Raw genomic sequence first — 18,144 nt, forward strand, 5'->3', positions numbered from 1 at the left:
CATCCTTTGTTCTCCCTGTCATCACCTTTCTCTCTCCCGTCTTCTCCTTATAAAATACTCAATTAATTCGAACTCCGTAAGAGGATCAGCGGATAATTAATACAATAAAAATAGACGTCGCGATAACAATAGCGAAACTTGGAGGAAATATGCTAAGAAGCTTAGCGAAACGTTGTCTCGTTTCTCTGCTCATCTTTCAACGTGTACTATTTCGTTTCCGTTCCGGCTGCTTTCACGGTTAAACTGAAAACTCTGGCCTTCGTTTCGCTGGTCGCGTTCTTTGGTTAGGTTAGGCTAGGCTAGGCTAGGAGAATCAACGTGGACGAGGGAAGCTGTCACGTAAGGAACGAATGCGACTGAATGACCGTGCTCGAGGGGTATATTTTCCTAACACGCAATTGCGTAATTACGTGCTTCGCCTCGTTAGGTGTATTACTCTCGGACCGTACTAAACCCTTAATCAGATCCAAACGAACGTCGTAGTTGTTTACCGACCAGATCCTACCTTTGGATTCCCCCGATAAGCTTTGTCGGGCCGGACGATCTCGTCGTTTAGGAACTCTGAGAAATTTCAAACTTTCCTTCGTGGAAAAGCTGTAAACTCTGGCCGGTGTCGTGACGCGTCGAACAAAGGGTAAAAAATTGTCGGGTACGCGAATCGCGAAATCGAACGACGCGACGCGACGCGACGCGACGCCAAAGGTAACACAGGAAGATGGTCGAAGCGATTTCCAAGGAGGCGGCAAGGTTTTTAGTTAATTCGACCCAAAGCTGCAGTTTCGCACGGGGAGAAATGAGAAAGAATGCGTTGCCGGTGCAGGTGTGCTGCAACTAGGCGAGGCGATAGGTCCGAACCCTCTAAATCGTACGACCTGCCGAGATATTACCGTGCTACACGCTGGAAGAGGTTGCTCGGTATAAATTGCATCGTGTGGTCGACGAAGCGCGGTCGAAATTGGGGAAATTAAGTTCACCGAGTATAGAGCGAGCCGGGGTGTACTGGCGCCACCGATGCACACAAAGAGAGACCGCACTGGCATGTGGTTCGGTGTAACCTCGATGTCGATACACTCGGGTCAGAGCGTGGAGGAACGAGTAGACGTAGGCATCGGCCACGACCGGGCCGTTTTCATTCACCGGAAAGGAAAACGGCCATCCCACGCTTTCTCCAACACGGTGCTTACGATTTTCCAAAACGAAACGAAGAACGCGCCTCGTCGGTTCGCCGATCATTCGATACCACGAGAATACACACGCGCCGAATTGAAAGAGGAACAATGGATGGTCTGGAAACGCGATCGTGTCCCCTGCGTTTGGTATTTTGCCAATTTTTCGCAGGCGTTTTTTATCCCGCAACCGTACAGATTAGAACGAAGCTGCGTCGTCGTTACCGGCGATATTATTTCCCTTTTTTCTCTCCCTTGCTTTCGACGCTCCTCCACCCTGGATGTTATCCAGTTTGCGGAGCACGATCGTGACATGGTTCCGGAAGAAAGCTAACGTCCCCTGGACCGGTTCGAATCGTCCAATGAATGGTATTCTAACTACCGAATCGTTAGCGGCACGCGCGTTCGTGGCAACGCGTTATGAATCGTTTAATTTCGTTCTATTCTTGGTGCGAACGTTCGACGATCTCGATTTTCATACGAATTCGAGTCGGAGCTAGGGTTTCGCTGGGCGAGCTCCCTTCTGCGCCACGATCCCGTCATTCGAAATTCCCCGCGGTTAGTCGCGTTAAATTTTCTGTCGTATACACCCCGGTGTACACGTGTCCGTGCTGCCGAAAAACCCTCGTCGAATTTTTTGCTCGACCGTAGTTCGGTCGTTTGAGATGCGAAAGAACCCAAAGCCGGCCAAATTATCCCGCGTGACACTGGCAAAATTCCGTTTCAACCTGCTGCCTTCTCGCGACAGATGTCTATCCGAGTATCCGATGTGTTTATTCAAATTATTCCGAGAAAAAGGACGATCTCGTGGCAGAGGCGAGGGTGGACGCAGACACAGGATAACGAAACAAAGAAGGGACTCGTCTTTTTGCGACCGCAACGAAACACGGTTTGTTTCGCTCGTATCTCATTCTGCGAGTGAAACGTAGGTCGGTAGGTGGGTCGGTTAGATGGTGGCGCGAGGGAAGCCAGGGTGAAGCGGTTTCACGATTTTAACGGGGAAAAACGAACGATCGTTTTCGGTCTCCTCTCCAGCGTCACGATAAAAAAGGCTCGACGATTCGACTAAACGGCTTGGAAGAAAAAGTATTGTAGAAGGGAAGTAATAGAGAGAGAAATCGTTGTGTTTTGACACGGAGGAGGCGGACGCGTCCCGACAGGGGTGGAAACGACAACGGTGCTTTCGCCTTTGAACTTTGGGTACGGCTAGTTGGAAGAATCGGGCATAATTTCTTGGTGACAGGGTGGTGTCGGCTTTTCAACCTTTATAATATCTTCAACGCCCTGGTCGCAGTTTCTGCCGTCTCTCCTTTCACCCTCGCCTGTCCCTCTTACCCTATCCTTTCGCGTACCCTCTCCCCATCATGGTTAGCCTCCTTCCTCTTTCTCTGGCTTCTCTATCCATCTCCCCGTCTCTTGGTTTCACCCTCGGACCGCCTTTGCTCCCGGGAATACATTTCCATGCATTTTCCTGGGTGGCTTCTCCTGGTCTTCCGTTCGCCGGTGCCTCGCTTTCAACCCTCGCTGTTACTCGCGCCGCTCCGCGTCTTCTCGCTACCTTTCTCTCCTCCTGCCTCGCGCTTTAATTACCAACTTTTTCCTGTTTCCCAGGAATTCGCACTCGTTCCACCACCTTTTTCACGCCGATGCTGCTTTCTTTCCTACCCCCCCTGCTATGTACCCTCTTCTCTCTGTTTACGCGTGCAAACAAATATACGCGATCCTGGGACGAACCGTAGCGAAATCTTGCGATACTTTGCTCTTCCCTTTGTTTCACTTTTTCGCCTTTCAAAGGAACTGAAAGATAAGTTCGTCCGTTTTCGATTCACTCGAAAACGAAGGAAAGAAAGAATACGCTTTTTGTTAGGAGACAACTTTTCGGCGAGGTACGCGAAATAATATGGTGAACGGTACTCTGGAGTTTTTCCAACGCGTCTCGGAGGAATCGTAGCATTTACCTTCGATACGGACGCAAATACGGTTAAGGGAAAACGCTCGACTCGCCGTTCAAACGATTAAAAGTTTCCGCCAGTTTAACGATCCGCTCGTTGGAATCTGGAAGCTGGTACCGGCCTTCTTTTTCTGCCCGCGTGTTTCGCTTCTCTTTTTATTCCCGCTCGTTCCTTCCTTCGTTTAACCCTTTATCCCTCGTTTTTACGTCGTTGCTCTCATTATTTCCGCTTTTTGGCTGCTGCCGCGGTCGCTGCCAAACGCTCCTTCGAGCATCGACGGTAATGGGTGGTACGTGACAGTCGAACGATCCGTTTCCTCTGCAAAGTAACCGGCCTTATCGAAAATCTGCGAACGCGTCGGGAGAGCGATAGCATCGTCTATTACTTGCAAAGCATCCGGTCCGAGGGACGTTAAGTTCATAAGGAGCAGGAGGGTGACTGGAGTTTCATTGGGGAAAGTCTGGTCGGTAGCGTATCTTGGGTCCGTTTATTCGAGTACGGACGCGCGATATTCCTCGAATAGTGGCTGGCTAATTCCCAACGAGATTATCGAAGACGCATCACCGCGATTCCGCGCCCGGATACAAATTGGTCCCCTGTAACCGAGGCGGTGGCGTCGCATGGCATGGCTCGACTCGACTCGGCTTGGCTCGGCTCGGCTCGAATGGAAGCTGGAGGAATGCGCATGCATGTAGCGCCGGGGATGGTACGTATAGCGAGAGGACGGTGCAGGTGCGACGGGTCGGGACGGCGAGGAAATTGCAGGCTTCCCGGTCCCCCAGGTGCTCTTCGTCATCATAAAGCCTACACCAGCGGCATTGTACTTGTATTAAAGCCAGCCTCGAACACGACCCTACGACTCGCCCCTCCCGACCTGTCGCACCGATCTCGCGTTCCTCGCGCCGCGCCACGCCGCCTTCTCCCTCTCTTCACCCTCTTCCTGGTGTTTCTCGTGTTCCACTCGCTCTGCTCGCTCGTCCACCCTTGCTTGCTTGCTTGCTGCCCTGCCAGCCAGCTATGTATCGTCGACCAGTCGACCATTTCTCGAGACCGCAGCCAGTCCTGGCCACGCCGAGCCGCGCCGCGTTCCCGACCCACCACCGCAACGGCGACTAGTCACCACATTTAATAATCGGTATTTATGGGAAAAACTTGCCAGACTCTCCTTCTCTCCTCCTCCGCGGGCCGCGTTCGCTATGCTACCGTTGTCGCATCCAAATCTACGACCTCACCCGCTTTATCTATCCTCGCCCGTGCCTCGAACAATAACTTCAAATCCGCCTGTTTTCCCGATTCGTTCGTGCATCCGTACGTTCGCGGGCATTCGCGACAAACGGAAATTGAACCGCGTTGCTGGAATATTAAGTTCATAAACCCTTACGCCGGCTTCTCATTGTTTTCGACATGGCGGGCAGGCACGCGTTTAGCCGAACAAAGCGGTCGATCCTGAAAAAATTCTTGACGGTAACCGGGGGCAAAGTACTCGAGCCGAATCGATACGCGCGAAATACGGCAGAAACGTCGTTTGTCAAGGCGGACGTAAGCGGTAACCGGTCAGGCACGCGAACCGTATCCGCTGTTAAGACTAACCGAATGGATATACCGATGGGAATGCCTCTGTTAAGTCGCAATCCTTTCACTCGTTTAATAACAATTACGCAGCGCCGGTTGAACGATTCGGCTGGAGAAGCATCGATTCCATTCGCGGGGGTGGCCGAGATTCTCTGAGTAGGGGAAATCGTTTGCAGGGAGAACGGTGTTCCGCGTAATTATTTTCAAAGGATTAGTCGGTAATGCGGCGAAACACTTGGGCCAAGATAAGCTTCGCCGAGTTCCCAAAGAAAATAAAGGCTGATCCTGTCGGACGGTGGCTTACTTCCGGCAAAAACAACTCCGCCATCGTCCTCGTCGTCGGCCTGTCGGAACGCCAAGGGTCGTCGGTTTCTCGGTTTGGCCAACGAAACAATTTTTCCATCGGTTTAAGAAGGAACTTATCTTTGGTTGGTCTCGATTAAAACTGACTCGTTTTAATAGGGGAGGAAAAGGTTCGCGTTGGATTCTTTCCAGCGACGATGCTGGTCGATAAGGGTTGATGCGAAACTCGGGCATCAGGCGTCGCGTCGGGCACGAAGGAGAAATGCGAAACATAATAATAGAGCCGACGCGTCTCCCGCTAGTCTACCAATATAAACTTCTCGTTGGCTGTCCGTCCGTTCAGACTGAATTACCTGTCCCTGTCCCTGTCCCGGAGGAGTCTACGCCCCGGCATCCAACAACAAAGTTTGCACGGCCAAGTGAAGCTTAATTAAAAGCTACGATGACACTCGAGGGCCACTCGGTTCCGAGGGACCAACGATTCGTTTCCCTTGGTATCGAGAACGCGAGGGAAGCACCTAATCGTTTACCGTTTACCTTCGCGACAGGATAAAGCCGCACGCTCGCCTCCTCCTTTCTTCTTTCTTTTCGACGTCACCTCGGCGTCCGATTTCTTGAAAAATGCGAGCGTTGCGTTGCCTGTGCTTGCTCGGGGAACACCTACTCTCGTCGTAATCTCGTCGTAATCTCAACCCTTTCGATCTGAACCGCTCGATTCGATGCGAAGGGGAGCCCTGACGAAGCACGCGGCAGATTGGAGAATCGAGCCAACAGCTTAGCAAACGCAATCGGTATCCTTTCTCGGTCGTATCCGCTGGAAAAACAACCCGCCGTAGGATTTTAGCCGTAAAAGGTATTTTTCGACTCGTCGAGAAGATTCGTATCCGGTCTGTGTTGGGTTGTTTGCACGTGTTTCGCTCACGGTTTATCTCGGCCGGCAGATCGCACTGGCTCTGTAATATTTCGGTTTCCAGCCTTCTCCTCTGCCGTAGCGAAAGAGAAATCTTTCCGATCTTTCCGAGGTGAAAAGGGAAAAGCGTGTCGTATCGGGTAGGAATGCGATCGGGAACAGTGGCTGGCGGTTCGTGAATCAAGCGCAGAGATCGCATCGCGCGGCCTCGCGAGCTCGAAGTAAATTGTTCGGAAAGCTGAGTCGCGTTTGAATTTCCAACGAAAGCTTTACGAGTATTCCTCCGTTGGGGCTCATTCGTACCGAATTGAGCGTATAAATGGCGGCGACCGTTCTTGAAGCGTAATATATACCCTGTATAGATATATAAAAATAGGTGGTCGAAGAATGCAGGGGACGTAGGGGAATTGGTTCGTTGGTGCCAGCTGCAAAGCTGCGTGTATGCGTTTGGCAAAAATACACCCTGTCCACGGTTATTCGAACGTTCACCTCTCCGCGCCTTTCTATCGGCTAGAAAATCGCGTTCTTTATCATCGGTAATTTTCAGGCGATCGCGTTTATCCTATAGATTCTAGAGCGGGAACGGATTTACTCGGCCCCCTCGGTCGAACACTCGTAAAATTGCATGCTTACGTGAGAGCATCGAGGTGGATTTTGCTTTCCTCGGATATCCAGCAACGTTATGCGATAACGGGTGACGCGGCGCGATGAATTTCGAGATGGGTGCAACGCGAGAGTCGCGAGAGAGAAATCGCCGCGGCGGACAAAGGAAAATGGGATGGTAGAGGGAAGTGGAGGCGCGGTACTTGACAGGGAGTACCAATTATTTCGTTTGACCTAGCTGGTCAGCCGAACCAATACTCCGGGACAAATTGTCAATTTATGCTTTCTCGTTATTACGCTGTCCTGATCATAGCGCGTGGCTCACCGCGAATCAACCGAGACCGAAATGCACACGCTTTCTCGTCGACGCGCGAAGGAACCGAGCGTCGCTCGTTTCGTGAAAATTGTCCGGTATGAGTCGCGATATAAAGGTTGCAAATGATAGCGAAACGCAAGCCGCGTCATAAAAGTAAAGCGAAAGATCAACTGCTGACTCGATTGCGAAGGGAGCGCGAAAAGGGCGAATATTGCCGACTGCGCGATTTAAATCATAAAATTCGAGTAGAAATCTCGAATAGTTTTTGCAGCTGCAGGAGCAGTCGCGAAAGACGCACGAGGATGCCTAACAGCGGGTACCGACTGCGTCTCGCTTGCCTTTCTCGCGAATTTCTTTTCCCTCGATTCAGCTCGTTTGGTCCTCTTTCCGTACCGCTTATGTTTCTCTTTCACCGTGCACTTGGAACATTACCCGGCCGTAGAATGGGCCGAGAAAATCGTAAAAGGGAATTACTCGAACGATTCAACCTATTCCAGCTCGCGCCTCTCGTATCCGTATACTCGTCCGTACGCGCGATATTTCCTTCCACCCGTTTACGTCGACTCGTCCCCACGATTTTCCGATAATCTCTTCCACGGGAAAACTTCTTATCGAGCCGTTCTCGCGATTTTTCCTTCCCAAAGAAATCCCTTCAAAATCAGAAGCACATCCTTCTTTATCAGTTTCCTTATCGTAAAAGGGGAAACGTTAGGGCGCCCCTCATTTTGATTCGTCAAACTTTAATCGTCAAACTATCGATGGTTCCGAGAAATTTCCCATTAATTTTCAAGCATTTTGAAACGAGAGACGAATTCGAGACGATCGGTCAGGGGCGGTTCGAGTATTCTCTAGATGGGAAGGAAAGGTTATTCAGGGCGAGATCGCGCGACGGAACTGGAAGCGATAATATTTCATTCGCGGGACTAGAATATCATTTTTCAATAGCGCAGCTTAGTCAAGAGTTATATCGAACGGGGCTATATCTTCTGAACGTTGCCCTTCGTTTTTCCTCCATTTCTCATTCCGTCTGCTCTTTTCTCTTTCTTTTTTCTTCCCGTGTTCCTTTTGTTGCCTCAGTTTGACCGGGGGTAAAAGGTGGTGGCGGTGGCGGTGGCGGTGGCGCGCACACGCCATCACTCGCTACCGTACCCGCGTACACGGAAATGCCCCAGAACGTTTCACCGGAAGGGTGCGTCGCCTCCACTAAATTTTCCATGTAAATTAGATGGCTGATACGCGCAAAATATAAATCCGAAAAAGCCCGCGAATATTTATGTCTATTATCTGAAGAGCCGGTTAAACCGTTTTACTTATCCCTTCTCGTTTCGTTCCTGTTTGCCTTGGGGTTAGCTTCGTTCCAGGTTTTTCGCGATCGGCATCGAAATCCAAAGTAAACCTTGTACCAGGAGTAACGTTCCACCCAGACACCTATCCTTATCGTACGTACCGCGGCACGATCGAGGGGAATCGTTCGAGATATCGGTAATAGTAATCGTCGAAGAGGAGCAGCCTTGTTATTCGAGGATAGCGTTTGAAATCGAACGGAATCGAGGGGTTCGATATATACGTTTTCGCTGGCCGCGTGCAATTGTTTCGTCGACTAGTCCAAGCAAAGTTGTTTCTACGTCAACATCGAAGCCGAGCCGCCCAACGCGTCATGGAAACGGGGCTCTAATTAGTATAGCAACGTAGCCAGTAGTCGTTTTAATCGCATGCTTCCCGAAACGAGTTTCTCGAAGGGCTATCACGCAAAGTCTCGAGCTCTTTAACGCGTCCGCCGCGTCGGTGTTAACTGGCTGACCGAATCGCCCTAGTAAAATTATTACCTCGCATTTATGCTATCCACATTGTTGATCGAACTTTCCACCTCCAGGAGAAATCCTTCTTTCCAACTTCTTTCGCATGACGTACTTGCAAAAGGTAATTCGTCGAATTGGCAGGGACATGTATGGACCATACATCGATCGCGTATCTTATCTCGTTACTATAAACAAACCGCTGAAAAGTGTGGGGAATTGGCGGCTACGCTTTGAAACGTCGGTCGTTATCGTGGTCGAGCTCGCCAAGCGTTCTAGCTGGTGGGCGTTTTTAGCGATAGCAAAAACTGCGATCGAACCGGCTCGCATAAAGGTACGTTAATTAACGCGAGCTGGTCGGGTCGAGTTGGCTGGTGAAATACGTTCGATGACGTGGCATTGGCAGTTCGGCTACGATCCGAGAGGGAATTAAAAGGTTTAATGGACGTCGCTTTCGAGTCGTTTGCCAAAGATGCTCGCAGTGTCCTAACCACGCGAGAAGACGAGACGAGACGAGACAATCGCCTTCCAGTTAACCATCGCGCCGATTCTCTCTATCTATCTATCTATCTATCGCGCCACGTAGCAGCCGTGTTCTATGGCAGGGTGGTCGCGCGGCGGGGTACTTGCTGCGAAGGAGTGGTTTCCACCAACCCCATCCGCCCTTCTTCCTTCTCCTGGCCCTCGACAGCTCGAACGAGCTTTGGCCAGCAGCCAGCGCATTCATTCCAGAAACTAGCCCCCGATCTAAGGGGCCAATTATTTAATCAATTCCACCCTCTTAGCGGTCCGGTAATAGACCACATAGGCTATTCGAGCTACAGAACTGCCGACGAGGACAGTGCCGAGTTCGACAATTGAAATCTCGCATCTTCCTCCTCCCTATCGTCGCTCGCACACTTTGTTTCCGCCTAGATTTTTGGTGATCATTGTTCGATCTACGACTCTGGCCAGAGTGTAGGGATCGTTTAAAAGCATCGGATGGAAACACCGTGTGCACAGAGTTACGAATTCGTGGTGGTTGCTCGGTGTCTCGGTCCGCCACTACGCCAATATCGTAGATCACGAACCCAATGAGAAAGCCATCCTCCCGACCGCGTCCACCCACCAGCGAACAACCGAACAACCGAACGTCCAAACGCTCGAACGTTAAACGTGATTTCCTACTCGCAGCCGTGATTCCACGAAATTAATTCGCTCCGAAGCCAGCCATCGATTCGTCTCCTTTCTCGCTGTCCCGTCGTTTATTTTCCATCCAACTCACTCTCTCTCTCTCTCTCTCTCTCTTCCTCCAACTTTAATCGTATTTGTTTCCTTTCCCGCGAAAGAACGGACGTTGCGGTACACGTAGGGCTCTTTCATTTTTCCCCTCGACTTTTCCTTGTGTCCATTATGCGTTACACGTCAATCTTTCCACCGAAGGACACCAGGCTATGGTTTAATAGGTTGACGCTTTGATAAAGAAAAGGGAGGGAACCGCCACGTCGCCGCCAAACGACCAGTAATAAAAGCTACCCCGCTCCACTGCGCTGTTCTTTCCGTACCGAGTTCGTGTCGATCGATCCCTCGCGTTTTTCCTACTTTTATTTACGCTTTACTCTGGAGCGTCGTTAATTATTGGCTCGAATACCCCGACGGATCATAACGTATCCGCGTTCGCGTTGCCATTTTCTCGTGAATTATTCCGTGTCGTTGAAAACGACCCTGCACTCGATCTGTGTCCAGACGAATCCTTTTTCACCGCCCTGATCGCAAACACCATATCCATATCGATTCTCGCATCCCCGTCGCGTCGCGTCGCGTCGTGTCGCAGCGATGCCTCGATATTTGATTCGGTTTGATCGCGTGGCAACGTCTCGTCCGCGTTTCGGCCGATATCACAGCAAAGTTGCTTGAGCGTTTTGAATTCGACGGTCTCGGTGGTCGATGGAAAGAAAAACGGTGGAAAAATGGAAAAATCGACCGCGGCCGTTCCGTTGGTGTCAAATTCGATACGAGCGTACGCCGTCGGTTTCCGATGAAAAATAAACAGAAACGAACGTACGTCGGACAAACGAAACGAAACGAAACGAAACGAATGGAATCGATGTTCGCGCACCGTAGTCGTTATACGTACGATCGTTTACCCTCGTGAAAATAACCCTCCGCGCTCGTGATCGAGATACAAATCTCTCTCTCTCTCTACCTCCCTCTGTTTGTACGGCATGCTCCTTGTATTATAACGGACGGTATATGGGTCAGCTGTACGCGGATGGCCAGTTACGATATCAACGTGCTCGCGAGGTAACGACGTTGATACACGACGGTCCTATTTAAATATCGAGTAGCGATCGCTCGAAAGTTTCTTTCGCTGTTTCTGCGTTCCCGCAGCGACGATCGGCCGAAATTTCGTGACTCGCTTTCGAAACGAGCAGCCAGATCAAAAAGCGTCACGTCGCGTCGCGTCGCGATCCGTCGAGGTCGGGAAATTTTTCAAACCGCGAAGAGATGCATGGCCGGCTGCTCGCGAAGAATAATGTCGATGGTGCACGGCCCCGATCCGAGAGTTATCGAGGAGCTGCCGTATCTCGAGCGAAGAGGAAAAAATCGGTGAAACGGTTAACTAATAGGTGGACGTCAGGGGAGAAAGATCGGGACGGTTGAGGGTGTTCGGTGGTGTAAGCTGCGTACACTAGAAAAACACTGGTAGCTGCTTCGAGATAAAGCAGGAACACCGCGTTTATTACGCGGCGAGTTATAGTTCTTTTTCAAACTTACTTTACCACTTACCTGTCGTATCGCATCCGAGACAGTGCAATTAGCGATTCGTACCTTTCAACGCGATAAAAGGCGACGACGATGATGAGAATGGAGGGAAGCTTAAGGAATAATAAAGACTCGCGAACAAAGGAACGAATAATACATATTTAATGTGAAAACAACGCGTCCTCGAGGCGACCGTCAGTCTTTCGAGCGTTCCGACTGGGAACGCGTGCTTGAGGTAAACGCGTACGCAATTTCCTCGCAGTTTCACGCTCTTCCGAGAGCTTTCGCGATACTCGACTGGGTCACCGCCTCGGGAATGGTCCTCCTCCTCGTTTCCACGCGTTTACCTTCTACCTTTACGCGCTCGCAAATGTTTCCCCGTTTTGCGACGCATCGGCACGAATGTTCCGAATAAAAGTTACGATCAAACTTGATTAAGCGTCGAGACGAACAATTAATCGCAGTACTCGAATTACGCCGGAAACAAGCGTCGTAGCGAATCTTCCGTGCCCACGAAGCGTTCTCCGCGACCGTACGAGACTCGACTCAACGAGATTTTTTCAGGAAACATCAGCGACTCGCAGTACATCACATACATGACAAGTAAGTACGAGCGTCGCGTCAAATGCGCCCTGTTCGAGTCTAGATTTATCGAAGGCTCGATGAGGGAAATAGAGTAAAAAGAGCAGGGTTGGATGGCAAGATGGAAAAGAGCAAAGAGAAAGAGGGAAAAATAGAGGAGAAAGGGAAAGGAGAAGGAAAAGGAAAGACGTCTGGAGGAGAATTTCTTTCGCGTGCCTCGTTTGAAGGGCCTCGTTAGGCTCGCGGAAAACCGCCGTAAATCGGTCTGTTTTCGAGGGTCGGTACTCAATTTCGCTTGGATGACCGTAACCGATCTAAATTTCAAATCCGCTAATGTGTATTTTTCCAGCTAGCGCGGGGGCTCTTATCGGGAGTTCTCCGCACGCTTTGAATTTCAAATTCCGCGCGCACAAGCCGTGTCGAGCGTGGCACGGACCAACTTTCGAATGTTTCTGCCCGCTTATACGCTGTCATTTGTTTCTCCCCTCTTTCGGGTACCGCGTCCATCTACGATATCTAGCGCATTTTATTTATGGCGGCACCGACTACCTATCGGAATCGATTCCATGATTTATTCGCGAACCGTCCTTCGAACGGCCAGTCGATATCGTCGTCGAACCGAGGCTGCATCGCGAAATCGAATTTCAAGCTGGCCAGCTCTTTTTTTTTCCCCCTCCTATTTCTTTCGAGTCGCGTTCCCGTTTCCAGCCTCATGCTGCTCGATCACCTGCCCCCGGAGCGTGTACCAACCTATTTTATAACGAGATATAGACGATAAATTTTGCTAGCGGCCTATCGACTTGGCTCCCGCCGCGCCCAAGTCGGCACCGCGAGAGTAACAGGCGACGGTAACGCATTAAGGTCACGAAAACTGTCTCCTCCTGTAATTTCTACCACGAAAAGATACTCGACTAGTGGATAGAGAGCGAAGAAGAGTCCGTCACTCTCTAACGACGGTATAACTTGGACTTTATCTTTGCGTAATTTTCCTCCGTACATCTTGGCGCGGTTTTTACGGGTCTTCTTAATGCGCGAGAGGACTCGGTACTGGCTAATTGCGCGCACAACGCTACGAGGGACGATTGCGAAAGTTTCACGGAACAGGAGCAAGAAAGTCACGGTGCCGCGAGCGCGGCTAATTGAAGGACAATTAACCGCGTTAAAACGCTGAGTGCTGATTAGCCCGATGGCGGCGTGTCACCTGCGCCAGAACCTTTCTAATCTATGCTGCGCGTGCCTCTCCATCGTACGCCTACTTTTCGACTCGCCGAATTTCCTTCCCGTTCCCGATATTCCCGTCCATTCCGGTCCGCTGTCGCGATAAATTCGAATACCACGGAGACGAGGACGAAGGTGCATATTCGATGCCGTCCTCGAGCAAAGGTAAACTCGGTCTCCAGCGAATTTAATTTCCCGAGTATCGCAGACGGAGTAAAAAGATCGCAAAGCACGGAACGTACTAAAGTTTCGCGTTCTTCTACGTTTCGTAAATGCTCTTTAAATGGGTCTGAAAGCACTATTAGCGTTAAAAGCCAGTTACGAGCAGCTGCGCCGGCAGACTTGCATTCGGCCAAACTTGGCCGGCTCGGCTAAAAACGAGATACGAAACCGCTCTCACGGATACAGTGCTTTCGCCGCGGATACGCGTTACCGCGGCTTCATCGCCAGAGTCTGTGTTTCTAGAAATGAAAATTTCAAAGGCACGCGAATCGACGACGAGGAGAAAGAGATTCGAGTTTCCTTTGGAATTCGTCGGATCGCCGGTCGACGTCGTTTCGCGGTTTCTTTCCGCCTCGATGCCGGTTCTTGTCGCGTCGCGTCGTTTCGTAGTCAGTCGAAGCGAAACGCTCGCATGAACGGTCGTCGAGTCGGTTAGTTGGCTGGTCGGTCGGTCGAATTTACACAGCCGGGCTAGAAGTTGGCGATAGCACCGCAGGCACCGAGGGTGCAAGGTGTACGGAGTCAGGGGTGAAGCTACTTATTTAGAATATTGCCGGCATGCATTTGCATAAATTTAGTGCAGGTCCTGCGGGCGTTCTCGGTTGCGTCGCGTACCGTCTCGGCGCCCACCGTTATATAGACCCGTGGAGACCCTGTTAAGAGCAGGAGATAGACGCCAACCCCGTGACTTCGACTCCGACTCCGTTTTGTAACCCCGACCGTGGCAGGGTATCGAATTGCTCGCGAAGAAACACTCGCTAAATTATCGCGAGATCGGATTTTCGAGCCTCTCGCGCCGTACTGTGCATCCATATTCAAATTGAATTATTCGCGCTACCAGACGCGTTGATTCGAAATCGTTCGACGCGACAGCGACGGCTCGATCTCGCCGAAACAGTCGACATCCAAACATCCTCGCCATTGTCCCCGAATCTGTGCGGACCTTCTCGGCTAATGGAAATTCTCGACGAGAAGTTGGTTAAACGCGATCGCTTTGCATACGTATCGAAGCCAAACCGTGCTATTCCGTGGGATACGTCTATATGTATAGGATACGTCCACGCCCTCGCCCTCGCCCTCGTCTCTTCCTTTCGGCTGATCGCGTAAGCGCATACAAATGTTCGTATAGGCTGGTACTAGCTTGTATTGCGCGTGTTTGCTCGCAGCCCCACAGCCGCAGCCCAGTTTCGATGCAACTGCGACGCCCGGCCTCGATGCACTCGCGAACATGCATCCCCGTGATATATACTTTGAACACGGGGACGGCTGCCGCGTCGCGAACAGGAATTCCAAAGTTGCGAATCGGTATTCCGGCCATCTGCCTGTCTGTCGCGCGAAACGAATTCGTCCTCGATTAGCTGGATCGATTGGTCGAACGCGATTAACGACGGAACAACGTTGCAGTTTTCGCGATCGTCGAAGTAAAGTAGAAGGAAACGCGAAACGGGAATAAAGAACGAGTCGCCTTTCTTGTCGCGTTTTCCCTCGACGAGGGAAGCATTTTTTTCTGCCTTTGTCAGCGAAGATGGTCGGTTTTGCGTTACTTATCTCGTTAAAGAAACGCGAGGTGCGGATAATCCGCGACCAACAAATCGCAACTGCCTCGGCAGACGCTGGACGTTCTTTTCAGAAGCGTAACTTTATCGCGAAAAAAGGAAAGGATAAAAGAAGTAACTGCTTAGGAAGAAAGGGACGCGTTCGCGATGATAGAGCTCCCGCTGAGGAAGGGTAGAATAAAAGCATCGGGGTCGGACGCGTCGAGCGACGAGGACAAAGTTATCAAGCAATAGACGCTTTAATTCCAAAGAAATAAATTGCAATTTTTCCAGCTGCGCGAAATCATCGTGGTCGCGCGAGACCGCCTATCTCGCGTTCGCTTTAAAAATCCCGGAATTCAATTAAACGCGGTCACGAACAACAGATCCGAATTGAAATCTTGAAATCTCATATTCGAGCGTATCCGACACCAGCCATCGAGGCTGAGCTGTAGCGACGATTCGTTTATGGGAATTTCGCGAACGCGACTTTTCTGGTTGTGCGCGAATTTTGACAATTTTGAAAAACCAACATTCGGATCCTTCCGAAAAGGTACAGAAATTGTTTGCCTCTTTTCGAGAGACGAATAGGAAGCATTGATCGAAATTTGTTGACCCGTGTTTCTCGCGGACGAAAAGGGGCAGGCCAGCTATTTCGAGCTGACCTCGGTCAAGCTAAAAACTGCGATTCTCTTCGTTTTGATATTTATATCGTTCGATTGGCCGCGCGGCGTCCCGAGATGGATCGTACGTTCTGGTCGCGCTTCAAGTCGACGTTGGAAACGTATGGCGAGCGAAAAGGGAGAAGGGTGAGAGAGATCGCAACGGGGTGGCGAGCAATAACACTTAAACGCCAATGACGGTTCTTCGGCATATAAATTCAATTTCATGGTTCGCTGGAGAACGGCGGAAAATTTTCATTATTTAATCCGCGCGATCGGGGGGGATTCTATTTCCCATTGTTGGCGCATTGTGCTCGTACAAACGGGTAGAAAACGCGGCGAAGCTTTCGAAAAGCGAACCGGCTGCTGCTCCCCCGTTGATACGCCAGCCTAGCGGACAGTGGGGTTGAAAACCCATTTAAATTAATATTTGCCCCGTTCTCGACCCCGAGAGTTTTCGATCACGCGCAAACCACGATCTGCTCCGAGCGATCGGCCTCTGATTTCGATACGATATTTGCTAAAATTCGAGTAAGGTCCGCGCAATTATTTATAATAAACTCGCGTTCTCGTAATGTACACTGGACGCGGGTGGCGAGTGCAGCAACCGTGTTCCCCTCTGACGTTTCTGTCAGCGACGCCGACGCGGACGACTCTCTCGTCTCCCCTTTTCCCTGCCACCGAATATCATCGGTTCGTCCATGGAAATCCATAGTGGCTGCGTAAACTACCGTGTTTACAATCGATGCCCAGAGCAAAATGGCATCGACGCGACCGCGACGCTGCGACTGATTGCGTGTCTGACCAAACCGGCTGCTTTCCATCCGCATCTACTTGGAAGGAATCGCGTGCCCGCTCTCAAAGGTTTCGGAATTAATTGGCAAACGGTTGATTTGAATGAAAAATCTGTACGGTACCGCGAACGTTTTCGTAAGGGAAGTTAATGTCGCAAAGAGCGATGCCGCGATCGATTCCGTAATACGTTCGGCAGTAGGTAACGCGTAATTTTATTCAAATCTCATGCAGATTGCTCCGTTATCGGCTACTTTTTCAATTACGTCGCGGCAGGCTATAAAGCGTAATAGAGGCGAGCTCGCCGCAAGCGAAACTTTTTCTCCAGCTTCGCCTCGCCTCCGCTCGCAGAGTTCCTGCCAAACCGGTATAAACTTTAAGTATGAGATACGGGCTGGACCGTTTTTACACGGACCACGATCGGCTCGCGCGATCCTTCGTTATTACAAACTTTCGGGGCAAATATTTCCATGAACGAAGAACGGCCGATTTTTGCTCGCGACACTCCGAGCGTAACTAATGTCGAATTCTTCCTAGGCGCAAAACGGTCCTTGCCTTCAACAAAGATCATTGCCTTTTCCGCGAAGTTCGCTATTTTCCAGCCGTTGGACTGAGAGAGCAAGGAAAACGGTCCGCCATTCATTTCGCGGCAGTGACGCGACTACCCGACGTGCCTCGAGTATCGCGATCTAATTTTCACCAGCGTTCCGCGACGCGGCGTTTATTCTTACTCTTTCCTTTTACTCTCGCGTTGGACGAAGAGACGCGTCGGCACGCGCCCGAAATTTTTCCTTTTTCCAAACGTTTCTCCCTATATATCAACACCGTTAACGAGGTCGCGCAATTTCTTTCATGTCGCTTTGGAAAAATTAGCGAAACGCAATTACCGAATCGTGTCGCGCCCCCTTTCGAAACAACGCTTTGCGACCCTTTCAATTTAATCAACTATCGATGTAACCATTAACGGTATTTCACGGTAAACGCAAAGGTATCGTAGTCGTAATTCAAGGGACAACCCTTTAACGCTGTATCAAAAATTGCGATTGGGAATACGTGGTCACTTTAAATAAATACAGCATGTACACTGTGAAAAGTGTTTTGAAGCGAGGCGGAAGAATTTTATGAAATTCGTTTCACTCTCGACGTGAGGTCGTTATCCCGTTTCAATCAGCATCCGTTCCGTTTGAAATATTTAAAAATCCATCCTTCGTCCCGTATGCCGCGAGCGTGTCCGATTAATGCACCAGTTACCAACTATTTCGGTATGATAATTGTCGCGCGTCCAGCCACAATGCGACCCCACCGGATAGCAATAATCTCGAACGAGCGATTCGATCAAAAATTATCGACGGTTCGCCGATGGAATAATATTTACTTTAAATTGCGTTCCGCGTCCCCGTGCTTCACAGTTTTCGCGCACGATGCACACTCGATAGATTAGTGGGTTCGCGTTCGCATTCAACCGATCTCTCCTCCCTTCCACGGTAAACCCTATATATTTGCTTTGCGGAACAACGTTTCGGTTTAAACGTACAGAAAAATTTCACGGAACAAAGGGAAACGTTCGATTCTTCTTCTTTTCCTATTCCTTTCGCCGACGAACCACGACCATTTGCCGTCGATGGAGTTTGTTTTCGACCGGAGATTCGACAGCGCTTTAAGAAGCGAAAGAGTAAAATGGTTTCCGTTGGAATCGGCGATCCATGGAAGAGTGGCCATAAACGATCCGTGCGATCGCAAACTTTCGAGGCCAATTTAATACTTGGCCGG

At 50.4% G+C, this 18,144-nt stretch overlaps 1 protein-coding gene across 9 annotated transcripts in view; it reads left to right on the plus strand.

Annotated features, from left to right (window-relative positions):
* The window catches only part of Lar (tyrosine-protein phosphatase Lar), a 211,325-nt gene that overhangs the window by 120,001 nt on the left and 73,180 nt on the right, over positions 1 to 18,144 (plus strand). Inside the window, exon 1 of one of the 9 annotated variants that reach the window (XM_034324877.2) lies at positions 10,901 to 11,966. The exons of the other annotated variants lie outside the window; for them this stretch is intronic. Within the exon in view, the coding sequence (XP_034180768.1) occupies positions 11,960 to 11,966 (7 nt within the window). The 5' untranslated portion in view covers positions 10,901 to 11,959. Of the gene's footprint in view, positions 1 to 10,900; positions 11,967 to 18,144 lie in introns of those variants that run through there. 9 annotated transcript variants of the gene reach the window in all.

This window comes from Osmia lignaria, chromosome 7 (assembly GCF_051020975.1).
Source record: "Osmia lignaria lignaria isolate PbOS001 chromosome 7, iyOsmLign1, whole genome shotgun sequence".
In the NCBI taxonomy this organism is placed as follows: Eukaryota; Metazoa; Arthropoda; class Insecta; order Hymenoptera; family Megachilidae; genus Osmia; species Osmia lignaria.